This window comes from Marmota monax, unplaced genomic scaffold, assembly GCF_021218885.2.
Source record: "Marmota monax isolate L192 unplaced genomic scaffold, Marmota_monax_Labrador192_F-V1.1 WCK01_AAM20220418_F8-fsc00292, whole genome shotgun sequence".
Taxonomy (NCBI): domain Eukaryota; kingdom Metazoa; phylum Chordata; class Mammalia; order Rodentia; family Sciuridae; genus Marmota; species Marmota monax.
In genome coordinates, this window is record NW_026692864.1 from 1,359,091 (window position 1) to 1,381,248 (window position 22,158).

The window sequence follows — 22,158 nt, forward strand, 5'->3', positions numbered from 1 at the left end:
CGTGTGTGTGCAGGGTATATGTGCGGGGGGCGGGGGACCGCGAGCGGGGGGCGGGGATGTGGTCTGCTGGAAAAATGTTTAAAAAAACAAATCTTCTCCGAAGCCCCAGTCCTGTGTCGGTGAGCCAATTCTGGCAAGGTGAAGGTTGGGCGGGGTGCGGGCGACGCGGCTAGCGCCGTTCGCCCACTCACCCGCAAGGCCACGGCGGTCCCCGCCGGTCCCCGCCGGGCGGGGCAAGAAGTAGGTGTGGCCGACGTGCCGAGGGGTCTCGGGAGGATCTGGCGGTCACGCGGCGCTGGGCTGCGCGGGCCGCACAGGAGTGCGCCCCGGCGGGTGCCGGACCGAGTACACTGTGCTCCGCTCCCACTGCGCGCGATGACGGGACGAGTGCGTACCGACACCTTTCACGTGGCGAGGAACTGTCTCAAAGTCAAACACTCCCAGGGATTTGCGGCGTGTCTGCCAGTCGCCGGTCCGAGGGGGCGAACGCGAGCCCTATCGCGGGCAGACTCGCTCCCGCTGGCGCTGTTGGCTCCCGAGTCGCCACTCGCAGAGCCTGGGACTCCCAGGCTCTGGCAGGTTTAGAACAGGGTCGAAGCCCCACCGATCTGCCGCCTCCGGGAACTTGAGCACACCTCCAGTCTTGGGTCCCAAAGGCCTGCGCCCCTCTTTCTTCTGGTTGAAACCCCATCTCCCTTGGTGCACGCGCGCACGTGGCTGAAAGAAGTAGGTGGTTGGCTTATTAATGATACTGGTAGGAAAGAACCAGGCGCTGCCTTGAGTTCTAGCCCTGGCCGTGTCGGAGTGAAGTCTGAGGAAGAAGCAGCCAGGTATGGCAGAAGGGACATAGGGGTCAAAAAGTCTTGAGAGGGCTGGGGCTAACTGGGTTCGATCTTTAGCACAGCATAAAAACTAAACAAATAAAGGCATGCTGTCCATCTACGACTATCAAAAAAAAAAAAAAGAAAAAAAAGTCTTGAGAAAGGTCCAGGCCACTGAAGGTATCTCAGGATCACCAAGGTCCCAGTTCTGGAGGTTGGGGAGACAAACCCTTCACCCTGTTGGACTGCTCAGGGAGGTGTGAGATTGGGCCAGAGGTGGGCACTGTGCTCCTGAGACCCAAAGCCCTGTCCAGCAGTTGCTCAGTATTGGGGATAGCATGCCTCACCTCTGACTCCCAGTGGAAGCCTGAGGCCACACAGGGCTTGCAATTGTCTACAAATGTCACACTACATGTGGAATATCTCCAGTTTTCCTTAAGACTCCCTGGTCATCCTTACTCTGTTCAGATATTGGTGTTTCATTGCCCAAGCATGACCGGGGGTAGCTCTCCTCTTCAACTTTTGATTCCTGACTTAATTTTTAAAAATCCAATTTCAAAGTCCAGAACTAAGGGAAGCAGTAACCTAGGTAGGCAGAGGGCCAGCCTGACTCCTCCTTGGGATCCAGGGTTCAGGTGTTTGATGGGACTCAGCAGGAGTAGGCTGACACTACCCCCACCTCAGTTAAGGGAAGAAAAATCTCATGCTTTCCGCCATCTTGGATGAGGTGAAGTGGGGTGGGTGGTAAGGTCCTCACCTTACTCTCATACTATGTCCCAGCCCTGCCATGACTTGCTCCATGAAGGACACACACCAAACTCCCTTGATTGTACCCACAGCTGGTGTGGAGACTTTCCCAAGCAGCTCCCCAAGGAGGACAGACGTTAAGAGGAGTCTTATTGATTTTCATTTCATCCTTCACAAATTCTATATATGTCTTAAGGTGTAGGAATGTATTCGTGCAGTAGTATGTAATTTATAAGTTTAAATTTTATATCTAAATTATATAAGGTAGTTATATAAGATAGAATTTATAATCTGTATCTTAAATTCTGCCTTTTTCTGAGGAGGGTGTATAATCAGGAAAGTTCAGAGAAGGTTATCTGGAGGGTGGGGCCGAGCCAGCCCTTTCCTCTCTGCTTTGCCTGGTCTTTCTAGCGTCATTTAAATATTCTTCTCTTCTCCTGGTGCCTCCTCTGTGCTCCACTTCATCTCCTGGAAGATGCTGCTACTTTCTTGTCAGCAGTCTGGGCAGAGTCTTCTGAGGTCCTTCCTGAGCACCTGCGACTTCAGATCCTCCGGCTCCTCTCTAAAGCTTTCCTGGTACCCGCAACTCCCAGAGTGCTCCGTAGCCATATTTCATCGTGCCTAAGTCACTGTGTTGCAGCCAGCTGCTTAACTGGACAGCACATCTGTCTAGACCATCAGCCCCTGAGGGTGAGGCCCAGGTATATGGAATCTACATTCCAGATAGGTGTTCAGTGCCACTGTACACATTTCCAAGAAGGTGGACTTGCCCTACCACTGAAGGGGAGATCTTGGGTCCAGTGAGGTTAATCAGTCTTCACAAGGTCAGGGCTGCTGACTCCACTAATCAGCTTGATCCTTCTTATCCATCCCCAGCAGGAGCCTCAGGACAGAGGGCAGCAGTTTGTGAGAACTGGCCAGGGCCACTGTGGTCCCTTGCCTGTGGCCTTCTTCTGCAGCCTCCGTCTGGGGGGATGGGGCAGCTGAACCATGTGCACCACTCTCTTCCTGCTCAGCACCTTGGCTATGCTCTGGCGCCGCCGATTTGCCAACCGGGTCCAACCGTGAGAAACTGATTGGGCTGTGGGTTGGGGTGTGCCTTGGGACGAGGGGGAGGGGTGGTGGTGGTGGTGGTGGTTGCTGGCCTGGGCCACAGCCAAGCTGAAGGTGGGCAGGGGCTGAAAGTGACCTCCAGCAGGTTGGGCAGGGGATCTGAGAGTCACTCAGAGCAGGGAGCTGGGCACAGCTCACAGCTCATCCTGTCTGCTCTTCCCTCCCACAGAGACTCCAGCAGAGTGGATGGGACTGTTATGGGAAGCAGCAGGGACACAGACCTCCAGTCCTCGGGCAGGTGAAGCTGAAGGGAGTCAAGGGTAGAGGAGGGAGGGTGCTGCCCAAAGAAGCTTTTGCTGTGTGTGCCTGCGGCTGTGAGTGAGTGTGTGTGGGTGCTCACACTTTAGTAATTCTGGCCTTCACCTTGGTCACCTGTTCCCTATTTCACCAGGTAGCAGTGGGAGCCCCCAGCCCCCTCTTCTGGACCAAACTGCTGCTTTGCTTCTCCCAGTGTTAGTGCTAACCGGGGCAGTGCCCAGGAGCACCTTCAAGGAAGGCGCAAGGGAAGGGGAGAGGGAGGAGGCCAAAGCCGTTCTGTATAGCTTTGCAGCCTAGCCTTGCCCTTCCCTCCCCCTCTGTCTCCCTCTGCCTCCGCCCACCCGCCTCAGTAGCTCCACAGCCTGAACCTCCAGCAGGATTCGCTGTCCAGTCCCCAATAGAAGGCGCAGAAGGAGCATGACATCATCAGCATTGAGTGCCATTGGTTGGGCAGCCCCTGCGGGCAGGACGCTGTCTCCAGTGGCCAGAAAGTTAACTCTTCCCTGGACTGAATCCTTGTGGCCTTTAGGGGGCAAGGTTGTGGGCACTTCTAGACTTTTCCTTCCCTGGATGACCAGTGTCTTTTGATGACAGGGGCTCCTGTGATAAAGAAAACACTAAAAAAAAAAAAAAAAAAAAAAAAAAAAAGGTCAACTAGTAACTTAATGTATCTATGCATAAGAGATTCTTTATCTGCCTTTGAGCCACTCCCCATTCCCACCCCACCCCTGCCCAGCATGGGAGACCTCTCTAAAGAGTGACTCTCACTTCTAGTAAAACAAAGGGCACAAAAGATCCTATCAAGTACTTGGGTGCCAGAGCCACTGGTAGGAGGGTATCTGCCAGTGATCCTCCATGTATATCAGGTGGCCTGCCAGTGGTCCTCAATGTCTCTGTCTGGACAGGGAACCTGTTATCTCCTGTCATCTCAGTCATAGGATTCTCCCATATTTGGAGTCAGAAAGCCCATGGGAGGCCCTGACACATATGAGAAATAGCCATTTCTGTAACACCCTTCCTGGCTCCACAGCTAGCTGAGATCATAATGGTGCCTGGTCGATACTGCTAGTTAACTGGGCTGATACACATTGAGTGCATCACCAGGTCTCACATGAAAGAGGCACTCAGATGCTGACTAAGCCTCTTGCTGAGTTTAGAGTATGGAGTTTTGGGCAGCAGGATTTAAAGTCCTGGCTCCCTTCTTACTACCTAAGAGACTTTGGACAAGTTATATAATCACTTTATTTCTTGTAAACTAGGGTTAATAACACTGGTTGTGAAGTTTTTGTTTCACATAGTCCCTCACTTAGAAGTCTCAGTAATCCCAACACTGGTCAGAGGGTTGGCAGGACATGTTTTAAAAATCTCTTGTTAATGGTTGAGGAAACCGAGCAAAATCTGAAGAACTTGCTCAAGATTGTCTATCTAATTTGTAACTGATTGGGGACCATCCGGCCCCTGACTTCCAGGCAGTCTGTCTCTTCCACATGAAATGGGCCTGGACCTCCTGGCAGGCTAGGAAAGGCCAAATCTGAGGACCATCTGGCCTGGCTAGCCTGGTGTATGTGTGACTCAGGCAGAAGGAAGCAGTTGCCTATTAACTCGTTGGGACCTAGTTACCTGGGAAGGTCAGACTGACATAGAGGAACCACTTGCTGATGATGGCTGTCGCAAAGGGCTGGCTGGGAGTGGCACAGGGGTGAAGTCTATCTTCTAATTCCACAATCATAAATCCCAAGTTGTTTTTCAGATGCTACTGTCCTTTAATGCTGGGCATGGGAGTAGGAGGAAAAGGGGAACCAGAAACATAGGAAGTTCATCCCTTTCGATACTCTGACTCTAGTGCTTTCCTCTGTTCAGGGAGAAGGAGCATCTGAAATAATCCCTCCCCTCATCAGTTGGGGCTCTGCTCCCGGAACTGGGATCACCTGGCACAGGCAGGTAGGGCAGAGTCTGGAGGTCTGGAGGGCAGAGGGCAGGGCTGGGGACAAGGAAGAAGAAATATGCAAGGGTGGGCCGAGTGGGAGCACAGCAGGCCGTTTCCAGCTCTGAGGTCCCAGAAGGAGGCTGAGCAGGAGGGTCGCTCCTTCATTCAAATCCCGTCTTGAACCTGTTCCCTTCCAGACATGGGGCAAAAGTTGAAGAGAACTGGCCATGGTTCTGACTCATTTTCTAGGCCTGGGGATGAGGTGGGGGGTCATGCTTTCTAAGGGAAAGACCATGCTCTGGGATGTCCACACTGAAATATAAGTCCTGTCTCTGAGTACGGCAGAAAGTGCAGATTGGCTTTGGCTTTTGTTGCAGCTCAAGTCCTGGTTCGGCCCCTAGCCATGAAGGATGCTTCGGGGTCAGAAGCAGCAGCAAGGGAGAGATGGCAGAAGCAGTGATGGAGAAGGTAAGTTCTTGCCTTGAGCCCCTGATGGGGCCTGGCTGTGGGCCTCCTGAGCAAGGCCTGATGAGGCTGGCAGAAAGAATGGAGATGCTCCCTGCTCTTGGCTTCCCTTCCTGCTGAGTTCCTGAGCCTCCTCTGAGAACTGTGGAGCCTGAAAAGCCCCAGAGAGGGAGGCTTGCTGGGGTCTACCAGGTTAATTCTAGGGCAGTCCAACAGCCCAGGCAAGAGGCAGGGACAAGTGGAGATCACTCTAGAATCAAGGGATGGCTGATAGCTTATAGTCACACATCAAGGGCTTCCGTTCATTTGCTAATTCAATCCTCACCATAACCCATGGATACTGTTTTCTTTCTTTCCATATTTTTAAAATATTTATTTTTTAGTTATAGGTGGACACAATATCTCTATTTTATTTTTATGTGCTGCTGAGGATAGAAACCAGTGCCTCATGCATACTAGGCCAGTGCTCTACCTCTGGGCCACAACCCCAGCCCCTCTTTCCATATTTTATAAATGAGGAAACACACAGGTTAAATAATTTGCCTAACATTGCCTAGATGTTAAAACAGGGGACTCAAGAATCACCTCAAGGCCACAGAACCTATTAGTTCATAGCTGCTTGGCCAAAGCAGGGTTCTTTTGGTCCGGTTGTCTGCCTTTGCCAGCTCAGGAGCTATTCTGTTAACAGACTTGTGGTCTAGGGCTGTGCTGGTGTCAGTCTGTCATGGTGGCACTTACTTCCCATGGCATCTGCCTCTTCCCAGTCCCCAGAGTTCACCCTGTCATGGGCTGCTCTGCTGAAATGATCAATTAGCAAGGCTGGTTGGCTCCGTGGCATGTCTGCCTGCAGCTGGATGGGGGCAGCTACCAGCTTGTCTTCTGAATGTGTCTTCTGTGTGTGTGTGTGTGCGCGCGCGCATGTGTTCCAAATAGGCAGTAGCATGTGGGAAGGCAGAAAGCATGATGCTTGTTTTCGTCAATGTGCTGACTGCTCAGTAATGGTGCGGCCTCCTTTGCCCCCAGCTGCTCTGCCATTTCTCCCTCTTTACAGCCCTGCCTGATCCGGAGCAGAGATAAAAGCAGATTTCCGCTTCTGCTCCCAGATCCAGGCGCAGACCCTGCAGGCAGCTGCTCCCAACTGTCTCACAGCCATTAATCTTCAAAAGCACACCCCCAACCCAATGCAAGCATCTTCTCCCCAGCCAGCCCCCCACTGCTGGTCCAGAAGCCATGCCTGGCTGAGCCCTGCCCTTGGCTTTCAGGAGGAGGTGGAGGAGTAGCAGCTTCATATCTGAGGCAAAGGGAGAGGGTGAGAGATGCTGCTGAGAGGGAAGCCACTCTGAGGTGCTGGAAGAGGAGGCTGCCGCCTGTTGGGGGGGCCTGCTGATGCTGCAGGGAGCCTGGCTGGGGTGTGCGCAAGAGGTTCCATGAGAGCCTCTCAAAGTAGGGCAGGCAGGAGGCAGAGGAAGGTCACACCAGGGGAAGGAGGCTGCCAGAGCCAGAGTGCCCGTCTGACCCAGGCCTTGAGCTCTGGGCCACCTGTCTCAACTCCTGTCAGCCTGTCTTTCTTCTGGGAGGCATGAGTCTTCCTGGTGACAGGACTGCCAGGCTGAGGTCCAGAGGGCGCCGTTCCCAGGACCCGTCTGTGTTCCCTGATCTCATCTTTTGCATTCATTCTCTAATCTTTCTGCCATGTTCCTGTCACCTCGTTCTTCCCTGTGCTCTGCCATTTCCACATTGCCTGCCTCTTTCCAGTGGTCTGAAGAATTGTCAAGCCAAGGTCATGGAGTAGCACCAGGGCTGGCTCCAGGCCCAGACACATTCCCACAGGGCGGTACCCCTTTGCAGTACTGTCTATGAGCCTGTGGAGTAGATGGTGGTTCCTCCAAGGATCCATTCCAGATTAAGGGTGGGAAAGAGAGGAAGGGGCTGCTGGCAGAATGGGCGAGGTGAATGCCTGGGCTTGGAGGTTGCCTGGGCCCTGGCAGCTGGGGCGCCATGTGGGCTGGGAAGGAGGGGCTCTCTCCCCCAGGGAGCAGGCTGGCTTTGGTGGGAGCAGATTGTGTTTACACCTTCCCCGCACACCCAGCCTACGCTCGCCTCTTATTCCCGGGGCCTCTCCCGCCCCTGGCTGTCTGCACAATCTGCACACTTGCAGCTCCTGCTGCAGAAAGTTGCCTCCCTCAGCCTAGGACTCCTCTACAGGAGGCTCCCGGGACCAGGCACTGCTCCTCATACAACTGGCTCCCATCCTAGGCTGGGTGTGAAGCTTGGGTTGAGGCTGGACCTTTTAAATCCTGACCATGATGCTGTCCCCACAGAGGCCAAGTCCCATTCCCTTGAAAAGAACCTCTGCTTGGAAGTGGGAGTAGGAATGTTTAGAGAGGGAGCTCCAAGCAACTAGAGACAGCTGAGGTGAAGAGCCAGGTGCTGGCCCTGACCAAGTAATAAGAAAAGATCTGGGAGCAAGAAGTCCAGATCTGAGCCCCTGGTTCTGAACCTTGACTCTGATGCTCTTCCTCCCTCTGTGGCCTCGGGAAGGTTACAGCAGGACTCTGTGCCTCAGTTTCCTCATCTATAAGATAAAGATAGTAGTACCTGCCTCTGAGAGTTATTGTGAGGGTTAGTTAGACAATGTGTGTGAAGTGCTTAGCACACTTGTGTTCCATGTACGTAAGCTAGTGTGGTTGTGAACTGTAAACCACTGCACATGGTAGATTCAGAGCAGTCCGGGTTCCTCCCCTCCTCACCCCATGGCTCTTCCTTCCCTGTCTCTCCACATACGCAGTACTGAGCAATGGGCAAGTTCGAAACGAAATAGAGGAGGACAGAGGGTGGGACTGTTGGCGTGGGTGGAGCTCCTAGTAAGCCTGGACCAGAGAGGACCACCATGTCCTCTGTGCATCCAGAACTGTCTCAACCTCTCTGGGGCTCTGCTTCCCAAATAAATCTCAGATTCTGAGGAAGACAGGAGCTGGTTGCCCTGATGCTTCTCCTTGCTCATCTGAATGCTAATCTCTCTGCTGGTGAGAGCCTGAGTGACAGGGAAAGGCTGCTCTGAGCTGCAGGGTGGCCAAGGGCAGCAGCCAGAGCAGGAGCAGGGAGGTGCTGTTGTCTGCTACTTCTATGGCTGACATTCAGAGTTGCTGCCAGTCTCTCTGGAGATTGGAACATGACCAGAGAACTAATGAGGTGGCATGGAGGAACAAGGAAGTAGGCAGGGCAGCTGCAGCAGCAGCTGTTACCTGGTGTCACCTGGGGTACACATGTGGCTTTGGAGGACTACCCACCCATCCCAAATGGTGATGTATGTGTGAGCAGAACAGCCCTGAGAAGGGCATGCAGCAGGGGTCCTGGCCCAGGACCAGATGGGGAAGGCCTGGTGCCCAATTTGTCGCAGGCATGGTGGTATAAGAGCAGTGAACCCCATTGGTCCCACCGGGACCCAGGGCCTCTGCAGGGGCCTCACTGTTAGGAAAAAGCTTAAACCCCTGAATTAGAGGAAAGTAATGCCTCTTTGTGAGCCACAAAACAGGGAGAATGGCAAAGTGGCTTACACTGAGGCTGACATTAATATAATGGTAACAACACTAATAATACTATTAATAATGGCTAACAAGTTTCAAACACTTATTATGTACTAGGCACTGTGCCGAGTGCTTTGATTACAAGCACTGTCTCATTTATGAGGCAGAAACTGCTGCTATCCTCATTTACCCAAAAAGGAAAATGAAGTTCACAGAACTTGCTCAAGGTCACTTATAGCTAGCATTGAAGCCTGGGGAATCTGATGCCAAAGCTTGGGGCAAGGAGGACCTGAGTCTGGAGCCAGGCTGTGAGGAAATTCCTGTCTGACCTACAAGGGCACACGGGTTGGAGCTGTGGGCTTTCCTGGCCGCACATGGGCAAGCTTGCTGGTGCTGCCTTCTTCAGAGGCACAGCAGTCAAGGGCAGATCAGACTCTGGGTCCTGCAAAGCTAGGCCTTGCTTGCCAGCTGAGAGGAGTGAAGAGAGCTGGCCTCCAGGTGCCCTTCCAGGAGGAGGCAGTGGCCCCTGGCAGGGATGACAGCCAGCCAGACCATCACTCACAGTGACTGTCACTCTGTTGCCTCCTTCAAGCAGGGACAGGACCTGGGGAGAGGACAGTACTGAAGCCAGCAGGCCAGCTGGAGAGGAGGGAGCTTGAGGAGGAAGGTTGTTTTGATTTGTGTTTGTGGCAGAAGGGTGTGAGGCACAGAGATAAAGGAGGTGTCCTCACCAGAGACAAACTGAAACCAAGTCTTTGTACCTAAGGACCACAGACCCTCTATGAGATACATGTTCCCTCTGGTGGGGATTAAGACTAGAGGGTGGATACGAAAACTACAAAACAAAACAAAAGAAGATTTCCTGAGACTCTGAGCCTATGAGCCTGGCAGGAGGTGCCAGTCCTGCCCTTGTGTGAACCACACACTTAATATCAGAATATCCAGAAGGAGGAGCTATGTGAACTAATCATTAAACTAAATGTATCCATTTGACAGCTTATTTACAAAGCATGGTCAGTGTGTCATGAAATGGGAGTGTCAAAGGAATGAAAGAGGCAGTCCCTGCTCTGCCACTTGGACCAGAGACATCCCAGCCTAGGTAGCCTTGTTCTGCTAGTTCAGTCCTCCTGCTCATGTGACTTGTGTCGAACCCAGGCGGGCTGGTGCTGAGAGGCAGAGGACTGATGGCCACCTCAGGAAGGGAACCATGTAGTGAAATGAAGGGGATGGAACAGCTGATGGGGGCCCCACAGATTCTCCCCATAAAGAGCAATAATAATGGACAGCATCTGGAAGTGCAGACTTGCCTATGTGACAAATATGGAGTGCCTGTGTGCCAGGAACCTTAGATAAGAAGATGAATCAAGACCTCCTAAAAAAAAAAAAAAAAAAAAAAAAAAAAGACCTCCTGCCACAAACAGCCAGAAAACTGGGCAAAATATAAGAAACAGACATGTGACAACAGGCAGCACCAGACAGTGAACCCACACACACATTAGTCCCTGCTCAGAGAATTTCCTGACTATGGCTCTGGGACAGGAAACTCAAGTAGGGGACAGGTTAGATCAGAGGTCAAGATGTGTGATATTCATAAGGACATATGCATACATCAATGGAATCCAAAAACAGAAGCAAGAAAGGTGATCCAAAGAAGAAAGGTCTTTTCAATAGGATACAGAAAGCACTAACCATAAAATAAAAACCAATTAGTTGGACTTTATCAAAATTAAACTTCTGCTCTTGGAAAGACTGTGAGAAAATATATGCCAAACAAATATTTGCAAACAGACTTGCATCCAGAATATATAAAGAACTTTTACAATTTGATAATAATGACACAATTTTTTTAAATGGGAAAGGGGAAGGTTTTAATGGCCACTACATTAAAAAATATTGGCCAATAAACCAAGATCAATAAACATAAGATCAGCATCTAAATCATTAAGAGAATGCAAATCAAAAGCACAACTGAAGGCTGACCACAGGCCAAGATGCGGAGCAACTGTAATCTTATAATATCCTGGGGGAAACAGTGTGGCGGTTTCTTATAAAGTAACCCAAGAGGAATGAAAAAACACATCCACAAACAAATTTTACAAAAATGTTCACATCAAGTTTATTAATAGTAGCTACAGGCTGGAAACAACCCAAATACCCTCCAATATGGAAAGGATAAATTGAGGTATGTTAATAGAATGGACTAATACTCAGCAATAATAAGGAAATGAACGACGGATGTAAGCAACAACATGGGTAAATTGAGAAGCCAGACGCAGAAGAATGCCTCTCATATGATTGTATTTATGGAATTCTAAGACAGGCAGAACTAATTGATAGTGACAGAATGCAGAGCACTGGCTGACTCAGGCCAGGGCTGTAAAAGGGTGGCAAATATGCTTTAAATCTTGATTGCAGCTGTGGTTACATGGATGCATGCTTATTGGACTTTAACGTACACTTTGAACAGATGCATTTCATTATGTGTACGTTATGCCTCAATAAAGATGACTTAGTTAAACACAAAACAAGAATGAAGACCAGATCCTTGTCTTGCCTACGGTCTAGTAGAAATGCCAGACATGAAAACAAACAATCATCAATGGCAGGGTCAGTGTTAGAGGAAGTACACCCCAACAGGAACTGCCCTGTTCAAGGTGAGCTGCCTCACCTTGTGCAGGCCTGTGCCAGTGCTCTGGATGCAGTCTTAAAACAGCCTTAAGGTTCGGATGATCATCCCCCTCACATTATATGGGAGAAAAGAGACTTAGAGACAGATAAAGTAATGTGTCCAAGGCCACTCAGCTAGAATTATCGAGCTGGGACTTTCCTCCAGGTTGGCCTGATTGCAGAGTCTGTACTCAACCACCTGCGACAAGAAAGGTATCACCACGAGAAAGCAGCTTGGGGATTGCTGCAGCATCGCAGCCACAACTATGCAGAGGAGGAATTTAAGTCTGAGTTGGAATCTACCACACAGAGAAGAGGATGAGGGGAAGGGAATTTCAAGGCGAAGGGAACAAACTTCACCATCAGCAAAGGTTATGCAAAAGTTGTGAAAGGGCAGAGGTTTCCGGGAATGGAGAGACATGTTCAGAGAACAGCAGATGAGATCCGGAGAATATTACAGACTCTTCAAATTTATTTTTATTTTTTAAATCCATTTTTTTTTTAATATTTATATTTTAGTTTTTGGCGGACACAACATCTTTGTTTGTATGTGGTGCTGAGGATCGAACCCGGGCCGCACGCAGGCCAGGCGAGCGCGCTGCCGCTTGAGCCACATCCCCAGCCCTTAAATCCATTTTTATTTTTTTTTATTTATTTATTTATTTTTTAAAATTTAATGGATTTGTGTCTCTTTTTTTTTTTTTTTTTAAAGAGAGAGGTGAGAGAGAGAGAGACAGAGAGAGAATTTTTACTATTTATTTTTTTAGTTTTCGGTGGACACAACATCTTTGTTTGTATGTGGTGCTGAGGATCGAACCCGGGCCGCACGCACGCCAGGCGAGCGCGCTACCGCTTGAGCCACATCCCCAGCCCTTAAATCCATTTTTAAAGTAACACATTTATTAAAGGCAATGGCTGTGCAGAGCAGGCAGGTGAAATGAACTACTTTTCTTTCTGAACTGTTCATGAACACAAAGAAATAATCCACAAATCTAAGGTTGTCTATTCTCAATAAATGGGGCACATGTTGTTATATTTCTCTTCCTCCAGAAACTTAAAGCTACATTCAATGTTACAGGATTTTTGCTGAGCAGGATTTGTGGCAATATTTCATGGTTCTCGGGAAAAAAATCCTCTGTTTTTATGATGGGCTTTCTAAGTGGATAAATTGAAATCACTGCAGTTAGACAAAAACATTCCATTGTCATAGCATAATTTTTTTAGGAAACACAGCGTGGTGGTTGTTAGTCAGCTTTACTATAACAAAATACTTGAGATAGTTAACTTATAAGAGAAAAGCAGCTGGAAGTAGTTCAGTGGTAGGGCACTGACCTCTCATTTGCAAGGTCCTGGGTTCAAACCCCAGACACACACACACACACACACACACAATTTTATTTTGGTTCGTGGCTCTGGAAGATCTAGTCCAAGATCAGGAGCACCCTTTGCTTTGATATTCTAGGACAGGCAAAACTTATTAATGCAGCGCTTTATGGAGGTGCAAGGTGAAGCAAACTGCATAAGCCACGAAGCAAAGAGAAAGGGGAAGAGGCTTGGGTCCCACAATTGCTTTCATGAGCAGGCCCCCAGGGACTTCAGGACCTCCCACAAGGTCCCACATCCTAAGGTCCCATCACCTCCCAACAGAGCCACCTCAGGACCCAGCCTTAACATATGGGCCTTTGGGGGATATTCAGCATTCAAACCATAGTAGTGATTGAGACCATCAGCTTTCGGTCAGACTGTGTTCAGATCTCAATGCTTTCTTTTTTTTTTTTTTAATATTTATTTTTTAGTTTTCGGCGGACACAACATCTCCGTTCGTATGTGGTGCTGAGAATCCAACCTGGGCCGCACGCATGCCAAGTCGAGCATGCTACTGCTTGAGCCACATCCCCAGCCCTCTCAATGCTTTCACTTAAAAATTCCTTTAACCGTTTTGCACTTTGGCTTCCTCAGCTGCAAAGTGGTGAGGGGGTAGTGACAGGCTGTGTGAGACTCAAATAAGACAGCATATGAAAGGTGCCACGCATCCCTGGCACAGAGTAAACACCTCACGTATGTGAGCTATTGCTGCTTCAGGACGGCAACTTGCACATGTCAAATTGTTTTATGTATTTTGTCATGATCCACTCTTCCAGGGAACTATCATTGTATATATAAAGAAGATATGGGAAATATCAATATCATTTAGGATGATTTTGACTCTAACAGATACCCAACTTAAAATGACTTAAACAAAATTTCCTTTTAAAATCTCACATTCTGAATTTCACCAAATCTAACATGTAATTGCTCAGAAGACACATCCTACATTCAGAAGTATTAAAATGTAAAAATGTGTCTCTGAATCAAAACAGGAGATCTGAAGGTCAGGGGTTTAAGGAATGTCTATTTCAGCAGTTCAATGGCATCTTTCCACTCTGTCTTCACAGGCCTTTGACTCTTACTTTGAAGAAGCCTCATGGATGCAAGACGTCTGCAGCAATACTCAGCATCACATCTTTACTATGTCCCAAAGCCAGAAGAGAAGCTACCCTATTTAAAAGCAATATTTTCCCAACTTGACCAGAATTGCACTGCAATTGATGGAGGAAGAACAGCTTCCAGACAGCTCCTGATAGTGCCCGTGTCCAGGTGTAGTTCCTATGAAATTACCAGTGCAACTGCTCCAAGTGTAAGCAGCCATCTGTTTGGGATTCCACCTATCCTCCTTCATGTTCTTATTCATAAAATTAAAGATTCCTTTCCTGATTAAGAAGTCAATCTTGATGTTGTAAAGACTCTGTTTTTTATTACTGTGGGTTTCAGATACCTCATCTTAAATCCCATCAGTTGTCACCCTAGCACAGCAGGCCAGCTGACTAGATTTTCCCTTTGCGTTCAGAGCCTCAACAGCACTGGGGACTCCTGCCCTGTTCAGCTTGTCTACTTGATCTACTTCTGTCACTTATCACCAGACTGCATCTCTTTCCATGCCAATAAATATAGATCTACCCTAGTCTCGTATAATGGCTATATAACAATTCTACTGACTGTAAAACTCAAATGTACGAGATCTCACTAGCAAAGAGTGCAAATGAGATCATAGTAGCATTAACACTCCAGTCTCAGCAGGTCTGCCCTTGGCTGCTCATTCAGGGATTCTGATGCTGTCTTTGAAGTTTCCCCAGTTATTCCCGCACTGCCTATAAAGTTGTGCCTCACACATGCTCAGGCACCAGGGCTCTTATATTTTGCTCCAGCCCCTTAGTTACTATCTGTGCCATTTGGTTTTGAGCCTGCTGCTGTTCCACTAAGCACAACCGTGCTCTGCAGGAGAAGCTGTGCCCCCTCAGGTGTGAAAGCTACACATTGACCTTTGGCAGAGTGAAGTGCTTTCAAGACCAGTCCTCACTGCAAACTGAGTGGCAACTAGCCTGGGGACAAAGACAGCCCTGCCAGAGCCCAGAGCCTCACAGTCTTTACAAACTAGTTCCTGTGGATTCTCATTCTCACATTTTGTGCCACCAAGTGGCTCAAAACAATAAAGCAGGCATCCAGCATCCTCTTTTCAACATTTTGATTTGTCCCCAACCATTCCTGCAAACACAAACAAATTTTTCTTCTCTTCCCTTTGGCTCCCCAAATGAAAAGTTCTTATATGTTAGATCAACACATTCATGGTGCAGAACAACTGGGACTCTTGACTCTTCCAGTTAGTAGTGTGAATTTGGGGCAAGTTACCTCATGCTTCTGTTTCCTCATCTGTACAACAGGATAGTGAGAAGTATTTCACAGTGCAACTGTAAGGATTAAATGAGTTAGTATACATAAAGACCTTGATGTAGTGAATGCATCCAGTAAACACTATGAAATTTCAAAACTACCAGTATTGGGGCTAGGGATGTGGCTCAAGTGGTAGGTAGCATGCATGCCTGGCATGCGCGCGGGGCTGGGTTTGATCCTCAGCACCACATACAAATAAAAGATGTTGTGTCTGCCGAAAACTAAACAATAAATATTAAAAATTCTCTCTTTAAAAACAAACAAACAACAACAACAACAAAAAAAAAACAACTACCAGTATTGCCTGAGGCAGATCACTTGACCACTAGTTTCACAAGCAGCTTTTGGCAAAAACGATTCTCCCTGCAAGTTTCACATGAAAGGAACTTAGTTTGCAGGGAAAGAACACATTCTTCCTTTCAGTAATAAACAAAATAATTTGTCTTCAAGGGTAAGATGGAGAAACCAAAAGGCCAAAATTTCTGCAGGATGAGTTAAAAATCATTGTTAGTATGAGCAAGAGCAACTGAACACTATATTCAGTGTTATGAGGAAATTAAAAAGAAAAAAAAAGATTAGCCAGTATTATGAGGAAATTTAAAAAAAAAAAAAAAGATTAGCCAGGCGAGGTAACACACACCTGTAATTTCAGCAATTTGGGAGGCTGAGACGGGAAGTTTGCAAGTTCCAGGCCAGCCTCAGCAATTTAAGGAGAGGCTCAGCAACTTAGACATTGTCTCAAACAACTAGAAGGAGGAGGAGGATGTGAAAGAGGAGAAAGAGGATGATGAAGATGGTGACTGGGGATGTAGCTCAGTGGTAAAGCACCCCTGGGTTCAATTCCCAGTACTGCTGCCCACCCCCACCGCCAGAAAAAAAGAAAATGAAAAAAAAAAAAAATTAAAAGATACTTCTCCCTCCCTTTAAGAACTTAGAATCAAATAACAGAGGTAGACAAATACATACTGTAATTTGAAAATAAACACCTGCAACAAATTACCACCTACAGAACAAAATAGTCAAGGCTAAATGCTACAGAGATGATTGCTAATAGGTTTGTAAGAACGGGAAGAGGAATATGCATAAAGATTTCTGGGGTCTTGCAAATTCAAACTCATTTCCAAATAGGCATAAATTCTGGCCCTAACTCCAGGGCTCGGTCTGCCCTACTCAAACATGAAACTGCGTGCCAGGCGCAGAGGGTCCCGACTCAGGAGGCTGAGGCAGAAGAATCGCTAGCTCGAGGGCAGCCTGGACAACTTAGCAAGCCCCTGTTCCAAAATTTAGAAAAAGCCAGGGTGGTTGACTGAAAAGGACACCAGACCAGAGGGTGTTACGACGTTTCTGCTCTTTTCATAGTAATCTGAGGCTTTCCGTCTCCCCTCGCGGAGTCCAGGCTATCCCCAGCGCCAGGCCTCGCCCCACGGACCACCCTAAACGACCCCCCTCCGCCGCACGACACAGTCCGCGGCGCCAGGAGAAATGCAATGCGGCCGGGCCTCGACGTCCTTCTCGGTCCTGCCCTCGAACTTCCGGCGCCTCCCCAGCCTCGGCCCGGGACCTCTAGCGCACGGCGCAGCTCAGCAACCTCTACCTTTGCCACCCGACCGCGGGGCCCGCCAGGGACCAGGCTTCCCAGCCCGCGCCCTCTGCTGCCCCTCGTGGCGGCCTCCGTCTTACCGCGGCTCGGTCGGCAACGAGAGAACGACATTTCCCATCCGCCTCCCTTAACCTCGCGAGAGCTCCGGCGAGGCCGCGGGGGAGAGTTGCGCGCAGGCGCGGTCTCGCGTTCTTTCAGCGATCGGCCGCGTGTCTGGGAAGCGTGGCGCCACGGTTGGGCGCAGCACCGCTGAGCAGCCCTCTAGGCTTTGGGTGATGATAAGGTTGCGGAGGTGGGAAAACGGGGCTTTCTTCAACACCGGGGTAGCACTGAGAGGCGAAGTGGTGACCATCAGCCCGGCCTCCCTCTCACGGAGTGGTGGTAGGGTTGAGGTTCTGTACGAGGAAATGCCTCCCAAACGGCGAGAAATTGGGAAGGACGAGAGCTGAACCCCGTTTTTGGCGTCGCAGGGTTCCTCCTGGGAGAGGGAGGTCCTTGCAGTTTGCGCGACCCCGTGCGTCCACCTTCGTGCTGAGCACGCGCGCCCGGCGGCCCTGGGCCTGTCGGGCTCCCTGTCCACCTGTGGACAGGTTAGGCCCGGGGGCAGGCTAGGCGCGTGGCACTGCAGCATTCGGCCTCGGGAGTGTGAGCGCGGGAATGCACCCTTGCCCTGAGAGCCTTGAGAACACCCAGGCAGTCGTTTTTATTTACTAATGGTAGTGAAAGGGATTGTAGACTTTGGAAATCTGGTTATACTATTTTTTTCTTACCAGTACCAGGGATTGAACCCAGAGGGATTTACTATTGAGCTACATTATTTTAGCTTTTTTTATTCACTCGTTTTAAAATTTTGAGACGGGATCTTGCCAATTCGCAGAAACTGACCCGAATTTGCCATCCTACTGCCTTAACACCGCCCCACCCGCCTCCTTCGCTGGGATTAGCGTTGTGCGCCATCGCGCCTGGCTGGAAATCTAGTTTTGATAACGAAACTTTGTTTCCATTTTTGAAAGCCTTTCTCTAGCTTCTGGGGAGATGAGAAGCAGAGCTGCAGGTTGCAGTTTAAAAGTAACGGAACCGCAAAATGAGAAGAGATGGATGCAAGCAGGACCTGGGGGTGGTCACCAGAAAGCAGAGATGGCGTGATGTCCCGGCACATCCACCTCATAAGTTGTTCGAAGTTAAGTTGAACTGTGAGTACAGGGTGACTAAGTCCCTTTACAGTAGAAATGGGGAGGGTCTGTGCTACTGTAATATGAGGCCACTAGGTGTCACTGTTTGAAGTCAACATGGATGGCATTGTGTATGGGGATGAAACAGACTTGGAAAATAAGTTTTGGTTGCTAGGATTTAGGAATCTGTTACTGGTTGAGCTGAGGAGGACATAAGTTATCCCTGGCTGAAGTGACATCTTTTGTGAAGAGTTCTGACTTAACTGAGACTCAGCTTTTTGAAAATAAATGCCTGAAGGTAGTTTCTGTTAGAATGAACTATGACATCCTTATTTCTCTTTTAGATCCATGGTATTGGCTGTGGACTTGTGAAACCCATCATCTTAAAATATTGACCTTAAGAATTTTTGTGATGAAATTTCTGTAAATGGTAAGATTTTAGCTCTGATAGAATTGCACAGGTTATGGTCCCCTTTAAGTACTTACTGGTCTTTTGGATTTGGGGATGTGGGAGTCTGCAGGATTGTAGTTGCCCAGACAAGGGAAATAGTATGAAATTCTTTCTGCTTGATTATAATTATTATTATTATTTTTTGCCTAAAAGTCTCAGAATTGGTATTTGTATTAACAACCTGTGTGAGGTAGACCCCTCCATACACACAATCTGCTGCTGAGTAAATAAACAGGCTTAGGGAGTTCTGTCCAAAGTGAAAAACCATTTCATTTATTTATATGTGGTGCTGAGAATTGAACCCAGTGTCTCACACGTGCTAGCCAGCGCTCTAGCACTGAGCTAAAACCCCAGCCCCATAACTATTTTTTGACTTAGTTGTATCATTGACTCTCAACTGAGGATGGAGGGTGCACCTGGTGTCTGGTGGATGCTGCTAACTATCCTACAAAGCATAGACAGCCCATATAAGAACTTCCACCTGAAATGTCAGTAGAGTTAAGATTGAGAAACTGTTAGATTAACTAGAGGTCTGGGTTCCAGTCTTGGTTTGATACCAAATAAAAGCACCATGGCGCTTCTTTTAAAACAGGGTTAATGGTTTTCAAACCTAGTTATATGTCAAAACCACCTACATAGTGTTAGAATGTACACATTTCTGGGCCCCACACCAGCCATGGATGAGAATGACTCTAGAGGGTGTCCCAAGAGTCATGTAGCCAGTCCCAGAGCAGGTGTGTAGGAACAGTTAGATGCTCTGATCTGCTTTGAGCTCAAGGATTTTATTACAGCAAGATTATAGTGATGGCTATTTTTAAGTAGCTTGTGGGGCAGATGTCTAATCCTCTATCTTAAAAAACTGAAAGCCACATGCTTGCTCTGCAGGATAGTTTTGTACATGCAGATGGATGAAGGAGAAATGACCTTGTGTGGTATTGTCATCTCGTGGCAGTAGGAGCTGTTTATGCAGCTGGTCCTCAATAGGCTAGTTGAAAGGATGAGTGATCTGCACCTACTAGGCATTTTACTGATGTCCTAGAGAGACAATTGAATGTTGCCTCTTGTTCAGCTGTGAAGCACTCTGCTTAAGTCTTTTTATAAGGGCAGGAGTTGTCATTGAGCCAGGTCTGGGACACTGGCTGCATCCAGACACCAAATACTAAAAATTTTTGCCATGGAAGGAAAGCATACTCTAATAAAGTAGACAAAATTGATGGATAGTTCTCATGAGGGAAGTAAAGCACGACTTAATAAGAAATCATTGACGTGTGCTCTGGTGGGCAGTACTGTGGGCTAGCAGATTGGTGAGCTGAGTTCATGATGATGTCAAGTTATCCCTGTCTGAAGGCAAGGAAAGGCCTTTCTGTGTGGAATGTGGATATCTGAAACTCAGCTTTGCAAGTTTGCCTTATGAGAAGTTCATGATTTTAAAGAGAACTACTTTAGAGGTACTCTGTTTACATATTCTTCAGTAGTTTTCTTTTTTTCCAATTTCTCTTCCTCACCAGGTGCAGTCTCTGCTTCAGTTGGAAAAGGACCCTCTAGCAGCCACATTGTGGCAGGCACCATGGACCTGAACCCCAAGTGGAATCTCTCATGTAAGCAGAGAAGTCCTGCTGCACATGCTTGGGTGAAGGGTTAGCTCTTTTTTTGTCTCCCCTGCCCTGGACTTGGGAAGGTGCTAAGTAGCAGGGAGTCTTTAACATACTTTTGTTTTCATTGCTAGGTATCTACTCAGCGAGGTTACTAACTGTAAACTGCTTTACCAGAAGGCAAGTAAAACAGTTCCTCTCCTGTTTGTAAATTGTTTTATCATGTGTTCCTAAGAAGCCTCACAAGCCTATGATGGTTAGTTATCCCTGTCTGAAAATCTCGATTGAGGGAAAATAATCTATTCTGAGGCTTAAGGTGTGGCTCCATGTTCCAGTAGTAGTTCAGGCTTTACAAGGATCAAATCAAGTGGACAGTGCAGGGAGTTGTGTGTGCCCTGCTGAGACTCCAGTCTACAGATCAGATGTTCAGACTAAAGGTCTAGTTGCCCTGTTAATGTCTGTCCCTTTCGGTGATAGCTCTGAAGGCACAGACTCTGTGAGACTACAGAAATGGGCAAGGACTTACTGTGAAGGAGAAGAGTGCCTACCACATATTTCAAGGAAATGAATGTGCCCTTTGAAACTGAAACTGGAATGTAAAATATATGCCAGCTTGTGGCAGTGAGAATGCTTAATTACTGACCTTGCCTCTGCAGCAGTGTCCTGACATTTAGGAAAGAAAAGTGCCATGGCCCTGGCAGAACTGTTGGTTTCCTGTGCTTTGTTAACACCACCAGGGAGCCCTTCTTCCTGTAGCTGAGATTCTGTCTGGATGGCATGGCTGGCACTGGGCCACTGCTTGGGCAGCAGAGGTTGGCACATGAGCAAGAAAAAAGCAAAGTGGTACTGTGGGGGTAATTCTGCCTTTGTTTCCTTTTTAAATGCCAGGCTTGAAGTGGACCCAGATTTTCTCTTCTGTTGAAACTGGAGAGCTGATCTTTAAGGTCATATTTTTGTTCAGTTACCAGGGCAGTCTCGATTGGGGTGAGATTTAACAAGCTTGAAAACTGGCCCCAGCTGCTTACAGCCTTCCAAGTAAAGCAAAGTGAAGGAGTGGGTCAGCAGGTGGGAAGATCCACATTGTTATCATGTGCTTCCAGGGGGCTCAACCAACCTGGGTAAACCTTGAGATTCAGAGGGAGTTGGATGCAAATATCCCTGCTATTTAGTGGGAGTCTTTTCTGGCCGCCCTCCTTAGACACTGGCTCCTTAAAATGAGTCCTCTTAGAATCTCACCAGCCTGCGTTAAAACTTTTGATAGTTCTTGTGCTCCCCCAGTATACATATGCCCAATACATAATGGCTAGAACAAATCCTCTTAGACTGTTTGCCTTTTGCTTTTAATGTTTGGTTGTGATGCACTTAGTTGGCTGTTTACTGGAAATTGTTCTGTTTTACAGGTTATCTCCCGGTGGTGCCAGACGGGATCTGCACGGCCCTGCTTCTGCTAATGCCTATGAGTTAATCCCACCCAAATAGAATCATAAGAATTTTTTTGGATTTCATCCTCAAAAATAGCCAAGGAATTTGAGTGACTGAGATCACCATCACCACTTTTAGCAGCTAGTGAAGTTGGGGTATAACTAAAAATATCTGGACTTCAGTTTAGGTGGTCTGAGTATAATCTCATGTATAGATGGGACTTCGGTGATTGTAAATTGAAATTGTTAATGTGCATACATTGTTGTAGGAAGCTAAGGGGAAACAATGCTTGTCCTCAAAAAGCATTTCTCAGTGGATTTCCTGTGAAGTCATTGTTTAAAATTTTGAAGCACAATTAAAGGTTCTGTTTTGTTGTATTTTTTATTCACTAGCAATGTGGATTTCAGATTGAGACACAAAGTAAGAACATTATTTGTTCTATGATTCAAGAGAACATTCTTAGGAGTTTCACAGGATTTGATCTTTTTTTTTTTCTATATTTGTACCTGCTAAAGTGATGATATACTGCATGTATTGCCACCCACAAACATTGCTTTTTTTTTTACCTTAAATCTAATAAAACACTGATAAAGGTACTACTGGCATCTAGAGGGTCGGTGGGCACGGG

The 22,158-nt window shown here is 47.9% G+C and overlaps 1 protein-coding gene, 2 long non-coding RNA genes and 3 other non-coding genes across 14 annotated transcripts; all 6 read left to right on the forward strand.

Annotated features, from left to right (window-relative positions):
- The first annotated feature begins 44 nt into the window (after window positions 1-44).
- Window positions 45-14,291, forward strand: Prcd (photoreceptor disc component). 5 transcript variants are annotated; one of them, XM_058581012.1, is made up of 6 exons: window positions 45-2,269; window positions 2,445-2,632; window positions 2,851-2,919; window positions 4,804-4,880; window positions 5,244-5,334; window positions 13,961-14,291. In XM_058581012.1, exons 2-4 carry the CDS (start codon window positions 2,559-2,561, stop codon window positions 4,814-4,816), a joined length of 156 nt encoding a protein of 51 aa, XP_058436995.1. In that variant the 5' UTR covers window positions 45-2,269; window positions 2,445-2,558; the 3' UTR covers window positions 4,817-4,880; window positions 5,244-5,334; window positions 13,961-14,291. The 5 variants fall into 5 exon arrangements, with proteins under 5 accessions (XP_058436995.1, XP_046305459.1, XP_058436993.1 ...); XM_046449503.2 differs by having other exon boundaries at window positions 53-2,269; window positions 4,800-4,880; XM_058581010.1 differs by having other exon boundaries at window positions 53-2,269; window positions 2,448-2,632; window positions 4,800-4,880.
- A 2,773-nt stretch (window positions 14,292-17,064) lies between these two features.
- On the forward strand, window positions 17,065-20,294 carry LOC124096028 (uncharacterized). Of its 5 annotated transcripts, none has more exons than XR_006852762.2 (5): window positions 17,065-17,176; window positions 17,907-18,086; window positions 18,410-18,495; window positions 20,025-20,114; window positions 20,243-20,293. It is a non-coding gene; the product is annotated as an uncharacterized LOC124096028 (long non-coding RNA). The 5 variants fall into 5 exon arrangements; XR_006852760.2 differs by having other exon boundaries at window positions 17,077-17,185; XR_006852761.2 differs by having other exon boundaries at window positions 17,079-17,274.
- LOC124096102 (small nucleolar RNA R38) lies at window positions 18,262-18,339 on the forward strand. Its single transcript, XR_006852780.1, has one exon. It is a non-coding gene; the product is annotated as a small nucleolar RNA R38 (small nucleolar RNA).
- Window positions 19,826-19,909, forward strand: LOC124096106 (small nucleolar RNA R38). Its single transcript, XR_006852782.1, has one exon. It is a non-coding gene; the product is annotated as a small nucleolar RNA R38 (small nucleolar RNA).
- A 56-nt stretch (window positions 20,295-20,350) lies between the features above and the next one.
- LOC124096107 (small nucleolar RNA R38) lies at window positions 20,351-20,423 on the forward strand. The gene has a single exon (XR_006852783.1). It is a non-coding gene; the product is annotated as a small nucleolar RNA R38 (small nucleolar RNA).
- Window positions 20,424-20,990: 567 nt separating this feature from the next.
- Window positions 20,991-21,907, forward strand: LOC124096029 (uncharacterized). Its single transcript, XR_006852765.1, has 2 exons — window positions 20,991-21,052; window positions 21,509-21,907. It is a non-coding gene; the product is annotated as an uncharacterized LOC124096029 (long non-coding RNA).
- The last annotated feature ends 251 nt before the right edge of the window (window positions 21,908-22,158 follow it).

Bases quoted from the DNA above. Each gene is read 5' to 3' on its own strand.
- Prcd (XM_046449503.2), top strand. From the start codon at position 2,559: ATGTGCACCACTCTCTTCCTGCTCAGCACCTTGGCTATGCTCTGGCGC. The intron at 2,633-2,850 runs GTGAGAAACTGA...TCCCTCCCACAG, and splicing joins TTTGCCAACCGGGTCCAACC to AGACTCCAGCAGAGTGGATG. The intron at 2,920-4,799 runs GTGAAGCTGAAG...TCCTCTGTTCAG, and splicing joins GACCTCCAGTCCTCGGGCAG to GGAGAAGGAGCATCTGAAAT.